Here is a 23,772-nt window from a genome sequence, read left to right as displayed (position 1 = left end):
ACAAGTTACAGCCCACAGGTTCATCCGGGAGGTCACAGATGCCCTGTATAACTGGGCATCCAACTATATCACCTTTCAGCTGGACTAGGCCCACCAAAATGCCTGGGCTGCAGGATTTTTTACCATCGCCAGGATGCCCTAGGTCCAGGAGGCCAGCGACGGCAGGCATGTCACCGTCGAGCATCAGGGAGTGTTCTTTATTAACAGGGTGGGGGTTCCACTCACTGAATGTTCAGATGGTGTGCCACCACCGTCTCTGTGTGTGCATGTGTGTGCCCGCTACCCAGGGAGCATGCATGACAGTTACACCCTCGGGTACCCGGAGATCCCCAGCATCTTCAAGGACCACCCTAGGATGAAGGATTGGCTCTTGGGGAACAGGTGTTCCCGCTGAGGTCCTGTCTGATGACACCGGTGCGGAGGCGTGAGACTGGTGCAGAGACCTGATTCAATGAGACCCATGCTGTCACTCGTGCTGTCATTGAGTGGTGCATTCGACTGCTCAAAATACGTGTCCAATGCCTGGACCACTCTGGTAGTGCACTACAGTACACCCTCCAGTGGGTCTCTCACTTTGCTTTGGCCTGCTGTGCCCTTCAAAACCTGGCACAGCAGCGGGACGACATGCTGGAGGAGGAGGGACATGCGGCCTTGTCTGAGGGAGAGGAAGACCAGGAGGGGCTGGTTGCCAAGCCTGGAGAGGAGCCTCAGGAGGAGCTGGAGGATGGGGGGTGACAAGGATCCGACCCGCCTGGAGGACCAGGGAGGTCCTCCTTCTCATTATATTCTCATAGGACAAATCTGTATCCGACTTCTCACACACCTCAATTTTCCTCCCTCTCCCATTCCCTTCTTCTCCCTCCAATCCCCCCATCTCCATATCACCCCCTCCAGCCCCCTGTTTCCCTCCTTTCCCCAATCCCCCACCCCCATTTCACTGCTTTCTGCCAATCTCCCCTCCTCCTCCCTCCACCTCCCCCATTCCACCTTCCCCCCCCCCATTTCCCTCATTCCCCCCATTTTCCTCATTCCCCTCTCCCCTCCCATTCCTCGCCCCTGTCCACACCGCCACCCCTCCCACCCACCCTGTTCCACCCTCCAATGAACTGAGTAACATCACCCCAGGGTGATGGGCCTGCATCAGCACTGTCAGCAAGCGGCTCAATATACAAGGCAGGAGAGTGATGATACCTCACTGTGAGGAAAGCTCTGCTCCTGCTCAGTTTATGCCAAAGTCTGAATCCTGCCTTACTGCTGACAACATGCTCACACCCATCCTCTGAATAGGGTCTGCATTGGGGGTCCGTTCCACATAGCGGGTGGGAGCACCTGGATCTCTGGGACTCCACCCCACAATCTTGGCCCTTTCCCTCTTATTATGGGCTATCTTCTCCGGCAGGGACAAAGAGGGGACATTGTGAGCTTGATGAGTCAGGGGGTCTATAGCAGGTGGCATGTGTGGGCACTGCACCTGGACACGAAGGGGTTGTGCTGGTGGGTGCCAGGGGGTTCTGAGGAACAAGCACGTGGATAGGATGTGGGGAGAGTGCAACGTGTCAGCCAGTGATTTGTGGGGGGGAGGGGGGGCAATTTGAGGGGTGGCAAGCGGAACTGATGCCAGGAGAGAGGTGGTAACTTACCCTTGCAGCTCAGTGGACGTCATTGGGTCTTCTTCCAACATTAGACAGCGGTCCTCCTGGTCATGCTGCTCACACTGACAGCTGCTGTCACTGCCTCCCAGGCAGCATTGCTGACCCTACTGCTGGTCCTCCAACCCCTGTCTCACATCGACGGATTTGAAAAGCCTGGCCAAGTCAGTATCGCCAAAGCGAGGAGCAGGTCTGCGGTCTACCATGCTTGTGTGTTGACTGGCAGGGAGCATTTAAAAGAAGCCCCCTTGTTAGCGGCAAGATGCTTCGGCGCGTGTCCGCCGAATCAAACGGCGAAACATTTAGTAATGGTGAAAAGCTCGTGTTAATGTTTCCATTAAATCGCGTCCTTTTTTTCTGAAATGCAATGAAAATGGTACAAATGGACTTACCAAATATCTGTCTCATACGTATCTTTGAGTGTGCTGGGAGAGGGAAAGCAACAAACAATTCCTACAGAGTATGCATTCTAGTAGCCTATTCGGTATTTATAATCAGCAATTCCTCTCAGTCTAGCAACATTATGGTGTGAGGCATCCTCAAGATACTAATTACTGACCGCTGAATGGAAGCGGGATGATCATTTCTGTTGAGATGCAGCAGGCGAAGTGAGTATAACAAGGTCCCACCATCATTAGTGGGCTAACTAAGGTGTTTTAATGATATTGGCCGGAACACCGGGGAGAACCTGCAGCTCTTGTTTGGAAATAGTGTCATGGAATCTGGGCCAAATTGCACTGGATTGTCAGCCTGAACCTTTGTGTTCCGGTGGCTGGAGTCACACCTTTTTTTTTTTTTTAATAATTTTTATTGAAATTTTTCGATACAAACATTTACCCCTACTACATTTTAAATTATAACACAACAAATCCCCCCTGGAAAATCCTCCCCACGCCCTCCCCCGCGCGCACCCCCCCACCCTCCCCCCCCCCCCCCCCCCCCCCCGCGCTACCAGTCTAGCAACTAAACCGTTTTTCCCTTTCTGCCGATGGCCTCGGGCAGTCATTGCCCGCGACCCCCCGCTGACGTGCTCCCTTCGTTGCTATCCCCCCCCCCTCCCTTCCCCCCCCCCCCCCCCCTTTCTCCCCGGGTTGCTGCTGTTTCGGCCTCCAGTTCCTATCTCTGATCCAGAAAGTCAAGGAAGGGCTGCCACCGCCGGAAGAACCCCTGTACCGACCCTCTCAGGGCGAATTTGATTCTTTCCAATTGGATGAAGCTTGCCATGTCGTTTAACCAGGTGTTAACACTTGGTGGCCTTGTGTCCCTCCACTGAATCAAGATCCTTCTCCGAGCTACCAAGGACGCAAAGGCCAATATTCCGGCCTCCCCTGCCTCCTGTACTCCTGGCTCCACCCCAACCCCAAAAATCGCTAGCCCCCACCCTGGTTTGACCCTGGTTCCCACCACTCTCGATACCGTCCCCGCCACCCCCTCCCAGAACTCTTCCAGTGCCGGGCACATCCAGAACATATGTACATGGTTCGCAGGGCTTCCCGAACACCTAACACACCTGTCCTCACCCCCGAAGAACCGACTCATCCTAGTCCCCGTCATATGGGCTCTGTGCAGCACCTTAAATTGGATGAGGCCCAACCTTGCGCACGACGACGACGAATTGACCCTCTCTAAGGCATCCGCCCATGTCCCATCTTCTATCTGCTCTCCCAGCTCCGCTTCCCACTTGTCTTTCAGCTCCTCTATCGATACCTCCTCCACCTCCTGCATTATTTTGTAGATGTCCGAGACCTTCCCTTCTCCGACCCAGACCCCTGACAGCACCCTATCACTCACCCCTCTATCGGGAAGCAAGGGAAATCCTTCCACCTGTCGTCTGGCAAATGCCTTCACCTGCAGGTATCTAAACGTGTTCCCCGGGGGGAGCTCAAATTTCTCCTCCAGCTCTCCCAGGCTCGCAAACCTCCCCTCTATGAACATGTCCCTCAGTTGCCTGATGCCCGCCCTGTGCCAGCTCTGGAATCCCCCGCCAGTGTTCCCCGGGACAAATCTGTGGTTCCCTCTCAGTGGCGCCGCCATCAGACCCCCCACTTCCCCCCTGTGTCGCCTCCACTGCCCCCAGATTTTAAGGGTGGCCGCCACTACCGGACTCGTGGTATACCTTGTGGGAGGGAGCGGCCATGGTGCCGTTACTAGCGCCCCCAGGCTTGTATTGCCGCAGGACGCCCTCTCCATACGTTTCCAAGCTGCCCCCTCCCCCTCCATCACCCACTTGCGCACCATCGATGCGTTCGCCGCCCAGTAGTATCCGGAAAGATTGGGTAGCGCTAATCCTCCACTGTCCCTACTCCGTTCCAAGAAAATCCTTCTCACTCTAGGGGTTCCATGTGCCCACACATAGCCCATAATGCTGCTAGTTACCTTCTTGAAGAAGGCCCTGGGGAGAAAGATGGGCAAGCACTGGAACAGAAACAAGAACCTCGGGAGGACCGTCATTTTGACTGACTGCACCCTCCCTGCTAGCGACAGCGGTACCATGTCCCACCTCTTGAACTCCTCCTCCATCTGCTCCACCAGCCTTGAAAAGTTCAGCTTGTGGAGGGTCCCCCAGTTCCTTGCCACCTGCACCCCCAAGTACCTGAAGCTCTTTACTGCTCTCTTAAAGGGGAGCCGCCCAATTCCCTCCCCCTGATCTCCCGGGTGTATCACAAAGACCTCACTTTTACCCACATTTAATTTATATCCCGAAAAGTCCCCAAACTCCGCTAGTATTTCCATTACCTCCGGCATTCCCCCTTCCGGGTCCGCCACATATAACAACAAATCATCCGCATAGAGTGATACCCGATGTTCCTCCCCTCCCCTTGTCAGTCCTCTCCACCCCCCTGAACCCCTCAGTGCCATCGCCAACGGTTCGATCGCTAATGCAAATAGTAAGGGGGATAGGGGGCATCTCTGCCTGGTACCTCGATGGAGCCCAAAATACTCTGACCTCCTCCCGTTTGTAACCACACTCGCCATCGGGGCCGAATACAGCAGCTTCACCCACTTGATAAATCCCTCCCCAAACCCAAACCGTTCCAGCGTCTCCCACAGGTATTCCCACTCCACCCTATCGAATACCTTCTCCGCATCCAGTGCTACCACAATCTCAGCCTCCCCCTCCACTGCTGGCATCATAATCACATTCAACAGTCTCCGGACATTTGTGTTAAGTTGTCGTCCCTTTACGAACCCCGTCTGGTCCTCATGGATTACCCCTGGCACACAATCCTCTATTCTGGTTGCCAGGACCTTTGCCAACAGTTTGGCATCTACATTCAAGAGGGAGATAGGCCTGTAGGACCCGCACTGTACAGGGTCTTTGTCCCGCTTCAGGATCAAGGAGATCAGGGCCTGTGACATTGTCGGGGGCAGAACCCCCCCCTCTCGCGCCTCATTGAAGGCTCGCACCAGCACTGGACCCACCAAGTCCACATACTTCTTATAAAATTCCACCGGGAACCCATCCGGCCCCGGCGCCTTCCCCGCCTGCATCTGGCCTATCCCTTTAACTAGCTCCTGCAGCTCTATCGGCGCCCCCAGCCCCTCCACCCGTTCCTCCTGGACCTTTGGGAACCTCAATCTATCGAGGAAGTTCTCCATTTCCCCCCTCCTCCTGGGCGGCTCAGACCGGTACAATTCCCTGTAGAAATCCCTGAAGACCCCGTTCACCTCTTGCCCCTTCTGCACTACGTTCCCTCCCTTCTCTCTCACTCCCCCAATCTCTCTGGCTGCATCTCGCTTGCGCAGCTGGTGTGCTAGCATCCTGCTCGCCTTTTCCCCGTACTCATAGACCGCGCCCTGTGCCCTTCTCCATTGCGTCTCCGCCTTCCTAGTGGTCAGTAGGTCAAACTGGGCCTGTAAACTGCGCCGCCCCCTCAACAGCCCCTCCTCTGGTGTCTCCGCATATCTCCTGTCCACTTCTATAAGTTCCCCCACCAGCCTCTCCCTCTCCTGCCTCTCCTTCCTTTCTCTGTGTGCCCTTATGGAGATCAGCTCTCCTCTGATCACTGCTTTCAGGGCCTCCCAGACTACCCCCACCTTCACCTCGCCCGTGTCGTTCGTGCCCAGATATCTCTCAATGCCCTTCCGGACCCTTCCGCACACCTCATCGTCCGCCAGCAGCCCCACATCCAGGCGCCACAACGGGCGCTGGTCCCGTGCTTCCCCCAGTTCTACCTCTACCCAGTGTGGTGCATGGTCCGAAAACGCAATGGCCGAGTACTCCGTGTCCTGCACTCTCGAAATCAGCCCCCTGCTCAGTACAAAAAAGTCTATTCTGGAGTACACCCTGTGGACGTGGGAGAAAAAAGAATACTCCCTCGCCCTTGGCCTGCCAAATCTCCAAGGGTCTACCCCCCCCATCTGCCCCATGAACCCCCTTAGCACCTCTGCCGCTGCCGGCCTCCTATTCGTCCTGGAACTCGATCTGTCCAGCCCAGGGTCGAGCACTGTATTGAAGTCCCCCCCCATGATCAGGCCCCCTGCCTCCAGACCCGGAATGAGGCCCAACAGGCGCCTCATAAAACCCGCGTCATCCCAATTCGGGGCATACACATTCACCAGCACCACATTCTCTCCCTGCAGCCTACCCTTCACCATCACGTACCTACCCTCCTTATCTGCTACCACCTGCGCCGCCACGAACGACACCCTCTTTCCCACCAAAATCGCCACCCCCCGGTTCTTTGCGTCCAAGCCTGAGTGGAACACCTGTCCCACCCACCCCCTTCTCAGGCGTACCTGGTCTACTACTCTCAAGTGAGTCTCCTGCAACATTGCCACATCCGCCTGCAGTCCCTTTAGGTGTGAAAAAACCCTTGATCTCTTGACCGGCCCATTCAGCCCCCTCACGTTCCAAGTAATCAACCGGGTCGCGGAGCGACCCGTCCCTTTCCCCTGTCTATTAGCCATGTCCTGTCCCCTGTTCGCCCCGGGTCGACCCTCCCCTTCTGACCCGTTCCCCATGGCGATGGCCCCTCCCCCTCTCTCCTCCCGTTCTTCCCTTCCCGTCCTCGGCCTTTCCAGCAGCCACCCGGTATCCCCCCCTAACCCCCCTTCCCCCCCCCCCCCCCCCCCCCCCCCTGGCTAGGACCCCTCCTAGCCGCGGTGTATCCACCATCGTACTCCCGAGAGTCAGCTGGTTTTCGCTGACCCGGCTGCCCCTGCCACACTCCGACTCCTCCCGATGTGGGGGGGGAGGGGCCTCCCCCCCCCCTTGCCATCCCTCTCTGACCCCGCTTCAGCGCGGGAAAAGCCGCCATTGCTGGCCACACCCCACTCTTCTCTCCTCCCCCTTCCTCCATCCCGCGCGCGGGAAACAGGGGAAAGCCCGCGCTTTCGCCCGGCCACACCCTACCCCGCCATCTTCAATTCCACCCCCGTCCCCATCCAAGCCCATAAAAAAGCCCCCTTAAAACGAGAGGAAGAAAAAAGAGAAAAAGAAAACACGCATAACCAACTTGCACCCCCCCCGTCCCGCCTCCCCAACTTAACAATATAACAATATAAATAACAAATCTCAAATAAATACATAAATACATAACTATGCCTGCATAACTAAATAACTACCCAATAATAACGCATTTAACCATCACCCTCCATCGAACAGAACAGTAACCATAACCCTTAAAGAACAGATCAAAAAACAGTAAAAAAGCCCCCCCTACAACAACAATAATTAAGGGAAGTTGGCAACGGGAAGAGACACACAAAAAGGAACAAAGAAACCCCCCATAACACAAGTTTCAAAGAAACCAAACGATCCATCAACTTTAACCAAGTTCCGACCTGGCCTAAGAAAGACATGGGCCACTTGATCAGTCAAGGGTACTCGGGCGGCCTCGACCGCCGGCGTTCCCAAGTTCTAGTTCAGGTCCAGCTTTTCCTCCCGAACAAAAGTCCATGCCTCCTCTGGGGTCTCAAAGTAATGGTGCTGGTCCTTGTAGGTGACCCACAAGCGCGCTGGCTGCAGCATTCCGAACTTGATCCTCTTTGCGTGCAGCACCGCCTTCGTCCGGTTAAACCGGGCCCGCCGCTTTGCCACCTCCGCACTCCAGTCCTGATATATCCGCACCGTCGAATTCTCCCATTTGCTGCTTTTCTCCCTCTTGGCCCACCTCAGCACTTTCTCCCGATCACAGAAACGCTGGAATCGCACCAGCACCGCCCTCGGGGGCTCGTTCGCCCTAGGCCGCCTAGCCATGACCCGATATGCTTCTTCCAGCTCCAGGGGCGATGGACCGGCCCCCTCTCCCATCAGGGAGCTCAGCATCTCCGCTACATATTTCGGGAGATCAGGCCCCTCCAGGCCTTCTGCTAGGCCCAGGATCCTCAAGTTCTTCCGCCTCATTCGAGTGTCCAGCTCCTCAAAGCGGCTCTGCCATTTCAGGTGGAGTGCCTCGTGCACCTCCACCTTTCCCACGAGGACCGTGGCCTCCTCCTCCCTTGCAGTCATCTCCTGCTGCAGCTCTCTTATCGACGCCTCTTGGGTCGCCTGGGCCCCCATCAGCCTTGTGGTCGTCGCGTTCATAGACTCTAAGAGTTCCACTTTCAGCTCCGTAAAACACCGGAGGAGAGCGGCCTGCTGCTCCTCCGCCCATTTTCTCCAATCTTCTAGTGCGCCACCGGCCGCCATTTTGGTCCTCTTCCCCCGCTTTTTTCGGGGAGCTGCTGCCGCTTTTTTTGTCGCCCCACTCCGAGTACCGACCATAAAGTTGGTCTCACTCTCCTCAGGGAGCCTTCCCCCACCGGGATTCGTCTTTACAGTACCGTCGGGGCCCTCCAAATGGCCCTTAAACACCTTTGTCGCAGGAGCTGCCAAATGTGCAACTTAGCTGGTCATAGCCGCAACCGGAAGTCATTCGCTGGAGTCACACCTATTTGACAAAGAGATTTGCTACCCACTCTGACACTTTGATTGGTAAACCCAGAAGACGCATTACTCAAAATAAATCCTTAATCCATTTATTTCAACTCCCCACCAAAGAGCCATTTTGAAGATTTGCCAAGCCAAGTCCAGGCAATTGTTGGGTTCCAGCCAGCACCCTGCTGGGTGACTGATTTAATCTCATCTTGTCAAACTGTTGAAGAATTTAGGCAACTGAATCTTGAACTAACATCTCTTTATTAACGCTTAATTCTTTGAATGGTTTGCAGCGCCTTATTGCTGAAAATATGGCAGGTATTTACAACAACCTCCTAACACACGGAACAACCTAAAGGTGCAAGGGTTGCCTGAATTAAGTCCTCAATTTTCACTTGAACAAAGACAAATGGAAAGTTTGTCCAAACACTGTGCCCACAAATGAAACACTACATGACGTTATGACGAGGGCAAGCGTGTTAGGTACTACTGCCAGTCATGCTGCCATTGTAGCCTATGGTGAGTAATGTATGGATACAGTAATATGTGGAGAGCAGTTCAAGTTTGCCACACGACACCAGCTACATTATGTCTCCAATGGCTGCACATAACCAGTAGTTTACAGCAGAAAGTATGGATACAAGAAATAGATTGGAGGTACAGATATATCTTTTTTTACGGCTCTTCAGATAAATTGAATTCTCCTGTGAGTTAGTCTGCCATCCAGTTTTGATGAGACATGCCGATTTCAGTCAGTTAAGCACCGACTAAAATTCAGCCTCAAGTTTGCCCGGAACAAAAAATATTTTTTTTAAATTTCCTTTTCAACAACAAAGCTCTCACCTGCGAGCAAATGATTTTTCAGGGGTTGCCCGAACACAATTATTTTACTACATACGGATCCGAGACGGGCTGAGGAAGCAGAATTCTGCTTCATTGAAAATCTGAGTTTCACGTTTACAGGAATCCAAGCAATATGCATCCTTGCAGTGTATCAAAGTGGCATGCTCACCTGTTATTGTCACGGGGCCATCAGTCGTGGCGTTCCCAATCGCGGGAAGAAGTGCCCAATGGCCGCGACCAGCTTTCAGAATGCCGGCCGTCACACACGTGTCACCCTCAGTAGAACGCAGGCCCAGCGAAGCAGACGGCCTCCTCCTGACATCAGCGCACTGACCCAGGAGCAGATTCTTTTTAAAAATCGGTGGAGTCTTCTCTCCAGAGGCGGCAGCAGAGAGTAGGTCACATGCCCTTGGCGCAAGAGAGATTCCTCCATTTTGTAGCTGCCAGCAATGCTGGTGTGAGCTCTGATGGCCCCGCGAAAATAGGTGCGAATGCCTCCAGAATTCACCAATTGGGGGAGGTACTGGCCAGTGGCACGGGTAACACATCCCTCCTACATACCTCCCCCCTCGAGCTCACTCCCTGATACATATCTGCTGCACTACGGGGGTGGGAGACCTGGGTTGACAGTAACAATATGTCTGGTCCATGGAATGGAGGATGGTGACAACCCACTCTGCGATGAGTTCTGGTGTTCCACATCATTTGACAACATCTGACTCCTGCCCACAGTAGCACTTCCAACCGTCCACCTGGGTGATCCCTGCATGCGAGCTGGCCATTCTATCACACGGTGGCATCAAATCCCTGGGGTGGCAGTGCTCTGTGGCCAGCCCAGACCAGCACACTGAGCCCTGCACCAACTGGTGTCTAACATTCTGGCCTTACGGGCCCTAACACTATGTCGCGGTGGGTCTCCAGATTGGGCCTCGATGGGCCCGGCTGCTGTTCGGGTGTCCCAGTTGGTGGTGGTGCCACCCTGTTTTGCCCAGTGCCCAACAGATGCACCAGGGATGGGAGAGGGTTGGGGAATCCGAGCTGCTACGTGTTCCAGCACCTCGCCTATTGGAGTCACCGGCACAGGCCCCATCACCTCGCCCTCCCTCTGCGTGCCTGATGGCTCTCGGGCTACTCACTGGGGCAGGGGTGCGAGATGAACTATCCCTTGAGGCACTCCAGCCACCTGACACTGCCATTTCTGGAGGCCCGCTCTGGTCTCGACCAGGGTCTGCATGCCTCGGGACCATCGAGCACAGGAAGTGGACCATCTCCATCTGGGACTGCGCCACATCACGCTGCAACTGTGCCATCACCTCTGGGTCTGTGCCACATCAGCCAGTGACTGCTCCATCTCCAACTGGGACTGGGCCATCTCCCTCTACATCTGCGTCACGTCGGCCAGCGCCTGGGCAATGTTGCCAATGTTCTCAGCCATGGCCTGCTCTGACTGGGCCAGACTGAGGAGTGCCACTGTAATGTCCAGGTGGCTCTGGCATATGGCTGCCTGTGAGAGGGCAGCCTTGTCCTGGGACTAGGCCAGTGCCTTCTCAGAGTGCCCCAGGCCTTGAACATGCTCATCCATGTCCGAAACCCTCGCCTTCAAGGCCTCCACCATGGATGCACACATGCGGTGTTGGCCTGGATGTCACACATGGTTGGTACCATCTCCTGCGCCAGAACGCGGTTTGTCTCCTCCAACTGCATCTGCAGGTGCTGGATGCTCGCCGATAACCCCTCATGTAGTCCTTGGCTCTGTGACTGCATCTGCCCACCCTCCAACGCCTGCCTCCTCGGGAGTTCCGATCTCCATCTAATGTACCGGAGCAGATGTGTGGTCCACATTAGAGGGTGTCCTAGGGGCCTCTTCACTAAAGTGTCCAACCGAGGTGAGTACTCCTGGAGAACGCCGCCTTGGAGCATCGCGAAAGCGGCGCCGCCCCCGATTTCGTTGGAAACGGGGATTCACCGGCTGATTGCTGAATGCAATTTTGGTGACCGGAGAATCCTGCCCAGGAAACAAGAGTGTTAGACAGCCCAGGGCTGGGTAGTAGGTGGCCAGGACACCCACCCATGGCGGTCAGTATGGGTGCCAGCATATGGTGGAGCGGGGGGGGGGGGGGGGGGCAGTCATGGGCGTGTGGATGGGGGTTGGTGCCGGGGCGCAATGCTGCCTACTCACCCTGGCCGTCCTGAGTTTTTTTATGGCACTGCCGGCTGATTCCGTGTTACTGGTGGCGCTCACGGCCTCTGCCACTGGCACCAGACTAAAAATGGATCCCGGGCAACTGAAAAACTGCTGGAGTAGGTCAACCAGGAAATGACTTCCTTATTATTTTTCACCAGTCCATGTGTGTTTCAATAATGCGCCTGAGGTCAATTACCCTTTGCACAGTCAACAACACATGCCATGGCCACTGAATTAATATGGATTGTATCCTTTCATCCAGGACAGAGATCACCTTGTAAATTCCTCTGGCCTGTAAGCGCTTCTATGATTGTTCACTGCATGTGATTAATTGAAAGTCGCCAACGATTAAGCAACACATTTTGAAGCCCCCCACCCCCTCCCACACCCCCTTCCCCCCCCCCCCCCCCCCCCCCTCCCCCACCACCAGCCGCAGGCACCCCCGCAGCTGCTCCTGGTAAATGGGTCAATAGTATGAGAATGAGACAAGAAACTAAACTGAAACTGAAAACTTGAGTAATCACCAGCAAAGCAACTGAAATAAATAAGCACCCAGGGATAATTGCAGTACTTAGCTAGGACAAGGATAAACAACAAGAAAGCTTCAGCTACATTTGCAATGCGACAGTCAATGCGCCACTTGAGAATGAATACCCTTGATGATCCAAGTGGTAGAACTCTTCAGGGTTCTTTACAATTTGCACAAGTTAAACAAACATCAATGAAGCTGCCGGGGAATAGAAATGTCAAAACCCAAGAACAAGGGATGTTTCAAATGAAAGTAGGTCTGGAGAGTTATTCAGTGTGTGACAAGTCATGTGACCATTATGATCTTGGGTGATTCATCAGAAAACCTCTGATAAAGATTTTGTGATCAACAGGAGGAATGTTGTCGTCGGTAAACCCATAAACTTGACAACCCATGTTGCCTAAAGCAGGACCACATCAATCGTTAAACTCTTTACCCTGACTTCTTATCAAAGATCCTTCTGGGAATTTGTCACCAACATGTAGCAGGTTATTGAGTGCCTGAAGTTAGCACACTTGAACTATCTTACAGTCTACTTTATGTTACAGATGGCCAATGCACCAAAGAATGAATGAATTAGCCTCTTTCGACAGTCAAAGGTTCAGCAAGAAAAACATGTACCAAAATTTCTTGACTAACACATTTAAGATAATACAATTAGTAGCGTTCTGATATTCAACATTACATTAGGGAAATGTAAAAAAAACTATCAGAAATAGTGGGCATGATGTTAAAGTCCGCTTTTGGGTGCATTTTGTGGCGTGTTTACCAATGGGTGCAGCACAAGTTGTTATGTTTCCTATTAGCATGGAGAGGGGTTTAACAACTGGTTTAGGTTGTTGCTGTAAACATCTGAAAATTGCCCGAGGCCATGTCATACTGGTTTTCACATATTCTTGGTACTCAGGGTACAGCCTCGCAAAAAAGGTCAGATTTGTTCCTGCTTTCTAACTGTTGGACATAAAACTCAACCATTTTTTTTATCCGTTATTTGTTCTTGTGATGTGGGCGTTACTGGCTGGGTCATCATTTGTTACCCATCCCTAATTGCCCTTGAACTGAGTGGCTTGTTCGGCCATTTCAGAGGGGGGCAGTTACTACATCGCTCTGTGGGTCTGGAGTCACATGTAGGCCAGACCGGGTAAGGACGGCAGATTTCCTTCCCTGAAGGACATTAGTGAACCAGATTAGTCTTTACAATAATCGGCAATGGTTTCATGGTCATCGCTTAGACTTTTAAATCCAGATTTTTATTCAATTCAGATTTCAGCAACTGCCTTCAACGTCAGAATTATTTTAGGCACAAGGGCACTAGTTGGCATGCTTTGAAAGGTTTTCAATCAAAAATATTTAATTTATCAAGGAGCTGATCAGTGTACGCCAATGAAACTAATAAATGGTTCAATGTAGCTTTTTGCGGTCTTTTCCCGTGATTTCTTTTTTATAGATTTAGAGTACCCAATTTTTTTTTTCAATTAAGGGGCAATTAGTGTGGCCAGTCCAGCTATTTTGCACAGCGTTGGGTTGTGGGGGTGAGACCCACGCAGACACAGGGAGAATGTGTAAGCTCCACGCGGACAGTGACCCAGAGCTGGAATCGAACATGGGACCTCGGCGCCGTGAGGCTGCAGTGCTAACCACTGCGCCACCGTGCCGCCCGATCCAGTGATTTTACAATCAGGTTATTCACTGACGTAGGGCTTGTGCACTTGTTAAAAAAATTATTTTTGGTGCTGAACCCATTTTAAGCTGGATTGATAAAACTGCACTAGGTCATCAGTCTTCAATACATCAATGGGTACATCAATGGGTACATCAATGGGTACATCAATGGGTACATCAATGGGTACATCAATAGGTACTTGTTCATGAAAAAAAGGAAACCATTGCTTTCTGTTCCACTGCTCAATTGCACTTGTTCATTGAAGATCTTACATTTGTAATTGTCTAAATGAATTCATCAGGAATTTGAACTCAAGGCTAATCGGCACAATTTTGAGCATATTCTGGGCATGATTGCGCCCAAAGCAAAAAGGACTGCCACAACATATTTCATTTATTTGAATTTCACAGTCAGCTACTTACACCCATCTTGACCAATGTGAGTAATACACGTCATTACAAGACTAGATTTGCATACTTGGGAAAGAATAATGCCACAGTGGAATAGGAATTGAACACGGCTATCCCTGATTTTGAGGCAAAATGTTTTGGGGATGAATTTGGATGGGCGATCTCCCCCATCCACCCACCCACCCACACAGATATGTATGCCAAACTGAGCAGCGATCGCATCCCATCTAAAGACAATCGGAGACAGAGCTGCAGAAATAATTTTCCTACTTGCTGTCTTCCTACTTCCAGGTTGCTAACAGTAGATGTTCTATTGGTGCTAATCAGAAGTATAATGCCTGTTATCGGGCCCGGTGCTAATTTTGGCAAAAAACTGGGCAGAGCATGCCAAAGAACGGATGAAGATTTTGTTTCATTGTTTACCTTTATGTGCAATAGTGGGCCATGCACTCCACCCTCACAAGCTGATCCTGCTATATTTGGAACAAATTTTACACACATTTCTCTTGTGTTTATTCAACAATAGACCTTGTTTAAGTGTGTAAGTGTGATCGAATGAGTGGAAGCAGAATCTTACCAACCTAGACCCAGGCACAACTATGCGACCATTTTTCAGGATTGTTAGCCACATCTCTGCACAGCAGCACAGGCCACCCAACAGTGACTCCAGGCTCCCGGTGGCCGGGGGGGGTTGGGGGGGTGAGTGGAATAGTTTGCCCATTCTGTTAATCTGTTAAAGGGGGGACTTCTACTTAAAGGAGCACAGCAAGTTTCAGGAAAGCTCACCAGCACTTGGATCTTTGAGGCTGGGGCAACCACAAGAATGAAAAGGAGACTTGGCAAGACAGCGGACCCATCTCTGTCAGTCTTACCAGGAAGTCATGTGGTTGGATTTGAGGGACTGCAGTGAGATGAGTTCCCCTAAGGACAAGAGGAAGAGGACAATCATGCCAACCAAGCAGACATGGATGGACGTGACTGATAGCAACAGGAGTGTGGTCCTCCAACAGGAGTCTACACCAGGAGGATTCGGAATCTTTGGAGGGCATGAAGGGTGCATGTCATAACAGTTCTGGATGCACAGCATAGCACTCTGACTCGCCAGCATAGCACTTTTCAAATAAACTAGCCTTGCAACTGCACTCCTTTCTGTCTCTCCAGGCAACTCACAACCCTATCTGAAGAGCCAATACTCACAATGACCCTCAGCCTTTAAGCCTCTCACACCCGTACCTCACAGTCATCCTTCACAAATGGTGTTCTTGCTTCCTCTCCGCACAAGCCATTACCAACACTCCTACCTCTCTGCTTTTCCTCTTTGCCGAAAATAAACTGCACAACCTGGCACAAGGCAGACAACCAAACCAGATTGGGGGTCTGGCCTTCCAGTGACAGGCATCTTGTTGGTGGTCCCTGCAATGCATTCCCAGCTTCTCCATTGGGAAGGAGGTCTTGTTCCAGGAGGCTGCAGATGTCAACAATGATCTGCAGTGAGAGCCTGAACCTCCTGAGGTGCTGGTGCTGAGACTTGTTGAGAGAGACAATCCTTTGAGTGTCTCGCCGCCATCCAGCTGGATCGTGGTGTCCAGTGGAGGGGCATGTGGCTGAGGAGCAGGTAGCTGAAGCTGCTGTTTGTGTTGTTCCTGCAGCTGGAGGAGCTGGAGGTGTCATGGCCTCTGTTTCTGACCCCCAGCAGCGGTGGACAGGTAAGCATTGTGAGCAGCTTCTATGCTGTACTGAAGGCTGGCAGCAGGGCAGTGCAGCTGAAGGTATTAGACAAGTGAAGTACTTTCCAAGAAGTTGGCAACGATTTGTTAAGTAGTGATTGACCTCTGTGAGTGAAGAGGTGCTTCAAACAGCTGCCTGCCAATTGCCACGCCAGGAACAATTCATTTCACTGAAGAAGCTCCTCTCACTGTGCACTCACACTAGTAGCTCTGGTAAGTTACTGACAGGTTGAGGAACAGGTTCCTTGGCTGGGAAATCCAGAATTGAGGGATAAAGGACTCAGAATTGGCTTCTTAACAAGCTTGTCATTACTTACCTGACAGATGAACTGCGTTCCCCACTCGCCGACAATGCTGCCCTATGAAAAGGGACTATCTCAGCCCGCTTACCCTCAAACACACTTCCGATGGCCTGGGAAGGTTCTGCCCTTGGAGTATTCTCTCTCCCAAACTGCAGCCAGCTCTCTGCCACTGTTATTCTGTAATGAGCCTCTAGAAGGCACACAGCAATCCAATCTCCAGTCATAAATTGTGGGGGAGGGAGGGAAAGGGCGTGTTGAATTTAACTGATCTTTATCTTCATTCACTGTCAGCCCTCAGCTGAGATCAAACCATCATATAAGGAGTCATGGAACATATCACATCCTATTATTCCGATGCTTATTTGGGCAAGTGTTTGTTTCTGGTGCTAAAAAAATACTTCTAGATATGTAGCACAATGTTCAAGAATAACATTAATCCAATCATAGTTACTGTTTTGTCCAGATGAAAAGTATGAACCTTGCCTTAGAACATAGGACATACAGTGCAGAAGGAGGCCATTGGGCCCATCGAGTCTGCACTGACCCAGCTGAGGCACGATCAATTGGACAAAGACGATAGTTGAATCCAACAGAGGCTTTATTGCAGGGGTGGGCAAACTACGGCCCACGGGCCGCATGCGGCCCGCCGAAGGTCTTTATGCGGCCCACCAAGATCAAGTCATTAAAAATTTTTTTTTTAATTTTAAGGTTAATGGCGGGGGGCTGTTGGGTTACTGGTATAGGGTGGATACGTTGACTTGAGTAGGGTGATCATTGCTCGGCACAACATGTGTTTCATGTGAAGTTTCTACTTTAAAATATTAATTAATAAAAATTAATTGCTTTTTTTTCTTTAAAAACCTTTTATTTTGGCTATTTTAAATATTAATTATTTTACTTAATACACTATGCGGCCCTTTAAAATGGTGAATTTCTGAATGTGGCCCTTGCACGGAAAAGTTTGCCCACCCCTGCTTTATTGCTATAAGATGTGTGGCCTCCCACAGCAGCTGGCGAAATGGCTGCTAGCTGGAGGACACGCATATTTATACAGCAGGCAGAGACTACCGGCGAACCTGTAGTCCAGGTCCTACCGTACGTCACCTAATACAGGTGCAACGGTGGTTTACCACACCACCCAAGCCCTCACTTCCACCCCATCCCCGCAACCCAATAATCCCGCCCAACCTTTTTTTGGTCACTAAGGGCAATTTATCATGGCCAATCCACCTAAGCTGCAAGTCTTTGGAATGTGGGAGGAAACCGGAGCACCCGGAGGAAGCCCACGCAGACACAGGGAGGATGTGCAGACTCCGCACAGACAGTGACCCAGCAGGGAATCGAACCTGGGACCCTGGCGCTGTGAAGCCACAGTGCTATCCACTTGTGCTACAGTGCTTTACGGCTATAATGATCCCTACCATAATGGTCTTTGATATAAGAAAGTTCCTTCTGTAATGAAAATATGGATTCTGATTCTCCGTAGCCGGACGTCGAAATCCAGAGCGGCGATTGGGCGGAGAATGGCCAGTTTGACGCCAGTTCGTAATGCTCCGCCCACTCCAAATCGGCATCAACATGATGCGCACCACGTGCAGCCGCAACACCATTGATGCAGCATCAGTTGGCCCACCCGCGATGCTCTGCCTCCGATGGGCCGAGTTCCCGACAGCGCGGGCCACGTGTGATCCCAGCGGTTGTGAGCCTGGCGTGCCGGCTGCAGATAGTATCCAGCCATGACACACTTGACTGAGATCCGTGCCGCTGCCCGGGGGCTTCTGCTGGTGCTGGGGGGAGTTATAGGGGGTGGTCTGGGGGTGGGCTGTGCAGTTGGGGTGGACGTGTATATGGTCCAGCTCGGCCGACGCAATGTTTCCCTGTGCGACCAGTGAGGGTGTGGGCATGCGCTGCTGCAACTTGTCAGCCCTGCACATGTGTGTCCCGGGACCCAGCGATTCTCCACGCGTTCATCGCGGCGCCGGTGCTAGCCCCTCACCTTTACCGTAATCGGTGAGGGATTCGCGCCGATTTTCTCATCGTGGAACACCACAGATTCTCCGTTGGCGCCAGCACTTAGCCTCAGAAACAGGCAATCCAGCCCATGAATTCAGTTTAACCATCAGATACTATTGATTATTGTAGAAGCATTACAGTGGCCAGAATGTCCAGATGTGCAGAAAAAGGCAAGACACTCAACAAAGGTTGCAATTCAAGTTACAATTAAGTGCCAATCAACAAACCACAGGGTGCCATTGGAAAAGATAAATTACAATTGTTGTTGCTATCAATTTAATAGGTGTAATTAAACTATTTCTGGGGTTCTCAACTTTATATATGTGGTTTGTCCCACAGTGCGATATGCAGAGAATGACAGTAGAAGAGCTGAAGAGACTCCTTTACGAGGCATTCTGTGAACATTTGTCAATGAAGGATATAGAAAATATAATCATGACAGAAGAAGCAGGCCATGTTGTAAACCCAGATGAATGTCCTGTTGACATTGACAGTAAGTCCAGTGTAATACTGCACAATCTGTTTCTGGCTTCCAGTAAATCGCTACAACAGACATAAATCCACCAAGTGCAACTGAATGGATGTCACACTTTCTGATAAGATATGATAAATGTTTGAATATTTCTCCAGCATTTTCTCTTTTTGAAATACTCAGCAGGTCTGGAAGCAGAGCGTGAAACAAAGTTAATGGTCTAGATTTTAACACCTGACCCACCAGGAGTGGGAAGGGGTGTCAGTAGGGTGTGGGGGGGGAGGGGGGTCAGTAGGGTCTGGGGGGGGGGGGGGGGGGGGGGGGGGTCAGTAGGGTGTGGGACGCCCAGCAGTTAGAGTTCCCCGCACACAGTGGAGTTTTCACTTCACCATGTGTTCTGCCAATAGGTCAGCAACCTGAAACAATAATTCCACTTCTCTGTCCATTGATTCAGCCTGATCTGTTAAGTATCTGCAGCATTTTTTACTTTCATTTCAAATTCCAGCATTTGCAATATTTTCCAAATGTTTCTGAGTATCAATTAAAGCCATTGGATTGAGCACTTGCTCCATAAAGAACAGAAAATAAGAAGTCCTACCTTGCCTGCATTTTAAAATTGTGTTTCCTTGGTTCCTGTATGTGTCGTCTACACTATAATAATAAGGATAATCTTTATTGTCACAAGTAAGCTGACATCAACACTGCAATGAAGTTATTGTGAAAATCCACACTCCGGCACCTGAGAATTCAGAATGTCCAAATTACCTAACAGCACGTCTTTGGGGACTTTTGGGATGAAACCGGAGCACCCGGAGGAAACCCACACAGACACAGGAAGAACGTGCAGACTCCGCAGAGACAGTGACCCAAGACGGGAATCAAACCCGGGACCCTGACGCTGTGAAGCAGCAGTGCTAACCGCTGTGCTACCGTGCCACCCCCAGTTGAGTGGGAGTTGAGGGGAATAATTAACTAATAGACATCCCCTCTGCCTTAGCGGAGCTAGGAACTGTACAGGAGTACAAGTGTAATGACTCCCACTCTGATTTGTCCTCCCCCAACATGAACAGTCTCACCCTGCTTACCACCACACCCTCAGGCATGATTTGAGGTCAGCATGTGAAGTACTACAAGGCTCTGCCCACTCCTTACCAGCCTATAGCACAGTGTTGACAGCATTGAGATGTTGCATTACCACACCGTTCTGAATAAGTAAGCTTTAAGATTAAATATCATGTCCCAACAATAGATTGTTCTTGAAAAGTAACAGTAGGAACCATCACCATAGGAATTCTTCTTTTTTCAAAATAAATTTAGAATGTCCAATTATTTTTTTCCAATTAAGGGGCAATTTAGCGTGGCCAATCCACCCCCCCCCCCCCCCCCCCCCCCCCCCCCCTCCAGCACATCTTTTGGGTTGTGGGGGTGAGACCCATGCAGACAAGGGGGGAATGTGATCACCATAGGAATTCTTAATTGTGGGTTGGAATTGGCAGAAATCTTTTCCATATTTTCCACTGATGCTAAATGGACAGTAGAAACTTCTTTTGAATCCCCCAAGAACAATGTGAGTGAAGTTAACAGAATGCTTGACGTCTCCTTTCGAATATCAAGAAAAATTAGTGGATTTAACGGATGAATTGAGTTACATTTGCTCTCACTTAAATATTAAATCCAATTATACTTGCAAGCTTGTTAATTTTGGCAAGTTGGTTCATAAATAACTTTCTGAAACAATTTCAAACTTGCTAGGTATCATAATTAAATGTAATTTTCTACATTCATCAAAATAAGTGGTTCATTAAGATGGTGGGAAGAGGGAATACAGAGTCGCTATAACACTAAAAACAAAATTGAAAATTATCCCTGAGCAGTTTTTAATGGTACAAATCCTCAACGTCTGAGAGATCAACTTTTCACTGTCTTAGATTTTATTTGTAATACAGATTTACATGGGATTTTTTTCAATTAAACACTACTTTTTTTTTTCTGTGGAGTTTGTGGTATGGAAGGTGCATTTATTGTTTCCAGGACAAGAGATAATCCCTCAGGAGATAGGGTACTAGTGACTCTAGAATTACCCTTTCACTTGAAATTTAAAACCTTTTAAGTACATTTGAATTTTTTTGCATATGAATTGCTAATTTGTGTGTACCGTTATACATTAGTTAACATCTATACATATTTGTCCTTGCATGTAACAGACATTTAAAACATACTGTTAAACAGGTGAATCTCCATTTACTGAAGTAGGCAGCAGAAGACATTCTAATAATAATCTTTATTAGTGTCAAAACTAGGTTCACGTTAACACTGCAATGAAGTTACTGTGAAATGCCCCTAGTTGCCACACTCTGGCACCCGTTCAGGTACACAGGGAGGATTCAGAATCTCCAATTCACCTAACAAGCACATCTTTCAGGACTTGTGGGAGGAAACCGGAGCACCCGGAGGAAACCCACGCAGTCACAAGGAAACTCCGTACAGACAGTGACCCAAGCTGGGAATCGAACCCGGGACCATGGCGCCATGAAGCAACAGTGCTAACCACTGTGCTACCGTGCCGCCCATGATGATTCATAACTGTTTTACTGTGAAACAATAGATCAGTACACACACTGGTTTCCACTCTCCCCTTCTGGATCTTCTCACTGTCCAACTTCCCTAGTGGAGAACAACCCAGCTCTTGTGTACTAACTTCGATGACTGTCACCCTATTCTCAATTCACTCTGAAGCTAGTCCTAGTTTACTCTTAAAGGGACCTGCATTTCTAACATTGTCACACACTTTGAGTTCCAAGCAGAAAGTCACAATTTTCAACCGACAATTGAACTGATTTGCTCCCGCTGGACAGGTTTCATTCACTCCCCAGCTGGGTCACTAGATATAGCCCCGAGCAAAATGATGGGGGGCTGTTTTGAAGTGAATTGAGAGAATAAACAATTTTTTTGTTTTTATCTCCAGCATGCTCAACACAGCAGATCAAGCAGACGTGTGTGAGAAAGAGTCTCATCTGTGCATTCGCTATAGCTTTCATCATCAGTGTAATGCTCATAGCAGCCAATCAGGTGCTGAGAAGTGGGATGAAATAAGAGCGCAGCAGCCTCAAATCAGCCTCCACCTGGACAATTCCGAGAAACTGATAGACAGCAGCCCAAATGCATGGTAGTCCTATTGATTTTGGAGTCCCTGAAGGAACATCCAGCCTGCACAAGAATACATGGAATTAGATGCATGATGATGCATGGATTTTCAAAATGCACGGTAATGTGACCACTTTCATTTTATGAAACTTTTCCAATGTTGATGAACAGCACCCATAAGGATGTCACTAAGTGCGCCACTGGCAGATGAAATCTACAGTATGCCAGACACTTTTTCAGAGGCATAGACACAATGTGAAGACTGGAGGAGCTCCTATTTTGGCAGAGTGAATCCAAACATGTTTGTGTAAAGAGAGGGGGGGAGAAATAATGACCGGTGAGTGGAAGGGTTCTGCATATTGTATTCTCATTTCCTCCGGAGAAAAGCAGTTATGGTGCCAGCTGTCTTTTTGTTTTCGGCCAGAATCTGAACTTTCCATAGACACCAAGCAAATGGATAACCACCCATTTCGAGGCTGTTTTTCAACAAAAAGTCAACAGTTACTATTTTGTTCGTTGAAAAGTTAAGTTCTGCACTTTAATTTGCATTACACAACTTAACATATCACGATTTGATACTACAAACTATAAAAGTACAGTGGTTAATATTTTGGCATTGCACAAACATCACTGTTAAAATGTAATTGCTAATGTAGGGTAATGTGGCCAGTTTCAGGTGGAAACCAAAACTGTACAGATTTGAGTTTTAAATGGAATCAGTGTAACCTTTGTAATTATCCCATACTTACTCTCAAAATTAAATCTAGAAAGAACTCTTGCACCAACTACTGGATATCAGCATCAAATACAATGGTTTTTACAGCAATATTACAGATTTTCCAAGTGTTTCAGGGCAGCACGGTAGCACAAGTGGATAGCACTGTGGCTTCACAGCGCCAGAGTCCCAGGTTCAATTCCTCGCTGGGTGACTGTGCGGAGTCCGCACGTTCTCCCCGTGTCTGCATGGGTTTCCTCCGGGTGCTCCGGTTTCCTCCCACAGTCCAAAGATGTGCAGGTTAGGTGGATTGGCCATGACAAATTGCCCTTAGTGACCAAAAAGGTTAGGAGGGGTTATTGGGTTCCGGGGATAGAATGGAAGTGAGGGCTTAAGTGGGTCGGTGCAGACTCGATGGGCCGAATGGCCTCCTTCTGCACTGTATGTTCTATGTTCTTATAACTTCCTAGAATGGTAAGGAGTACAAATACAGGTTTATCACAGGTTTGATGGAAAAAGGAAGACTTTATCCTGTTCAAGCCCTGTGCTTAGCTTCTGTCATCGAGTTTAAGGAGGAAAGGAATGGCAATGTTAGTGGTTTGGATTCATTCTCAATTTGTCAGAATGATGTTTCCATGCCCCTAGTCAACAGTTTTAAAGCACTTTTACTTTTTTTTTTAGCAAAATACGTTACGAGGAAACCTAGCTTGTTGCTTTACTAAAATTGCAGAGATATATTTTTGCATAGTTTACTGTAATAGCTTTCATTAATTTACGGAGGATAGAAAAAAAAAACAAGTTTATGAGGTACAGGGCAATGATATTTCCAGCACTGGATTTTATTGCCGCTGTTGATGGTGTTTGCTATGTGAACATGAGAAAACGTTAGAGGAAACCAAACCAAATTGTTGGAGGTTTCAGGGTCCTAACGACTTCTAAGAAGAGAAAGGATTCTTTTTCTTATTAAATTGAATTTACTTTACAGGAAAATATAGTTTGTATCGGTAGATGGTTGACAGCCAGCCAGTGTCAGTTCTGGAGGATGTATTCGGTCACGTTCTGTGCTAATATTATAAGCTTGCTTACTATGAAAGGACTTCGGTTAAGTGTGGAATATTAACCTTTCCAACCCCCAACACAATGAACAATCGATTGTCACTGAAGTGTGTAGAAGTTAGAGGTAGAAGTTAGAAGTGGCAGGGGAGGAAATGGTTTGAGGACAGAACAGACAAACTTTATATTTGCAAAATGCTTTTTC

General features: G+C 49.7%; 1 protein-coding gene across 2 annotated transcripts in view; it reads left to right on the top strand.

Annotated features, from left to right (window-relative positions):
* Positions 1 to 22,556, top strand: part of LOC119962558 (calcium-binding protein 7) — a 96,668-nt gene extending 74,112 nt beyond the window's left edge. For both annotated transcript variants that reach the window (XM_038790456.1, XM_038790457.1), the window contains exons 4-5: positions 18,523 to 18,676; positions 21,621 to 22,556. In XM_038790456.1, the coding sequence (XP_038646384.1) occupies positions 18,523 to 18,676; positions 21,621 to 21,748 (282 nt within the window). In that variant the 3' untranslated portion in view covers positions 21,749 to 22,556. The remainder of the gene's footprint in view (positions 1 to 18,522; positions 18,677 to 21,620) is intronic.
* Positions 22,557 to 23,772: the final 1,216 nt, after the last annotated feature.

The sequence above is a fragment of the Scyliorhinus canicula genome, chromosome 1 (genome assembly GCF_902713615.1).
Source record: "Scyliorhinus canicula chromosome 1, sScyCan1.1, whole genome shotgun sequence".
Taxonomy (NCBI): Eukaryota; Metazoa; Chordata; class Chondrichthyes; order Carcharhiniformes; family Scyliorhinidae; genus Scyliorhinus; species Scyliorhinus canicula.
Note: the sequence above shows the minus strand (reverse complement) of the source record. Positions and strands in the feature narration are given on the sequence as shown.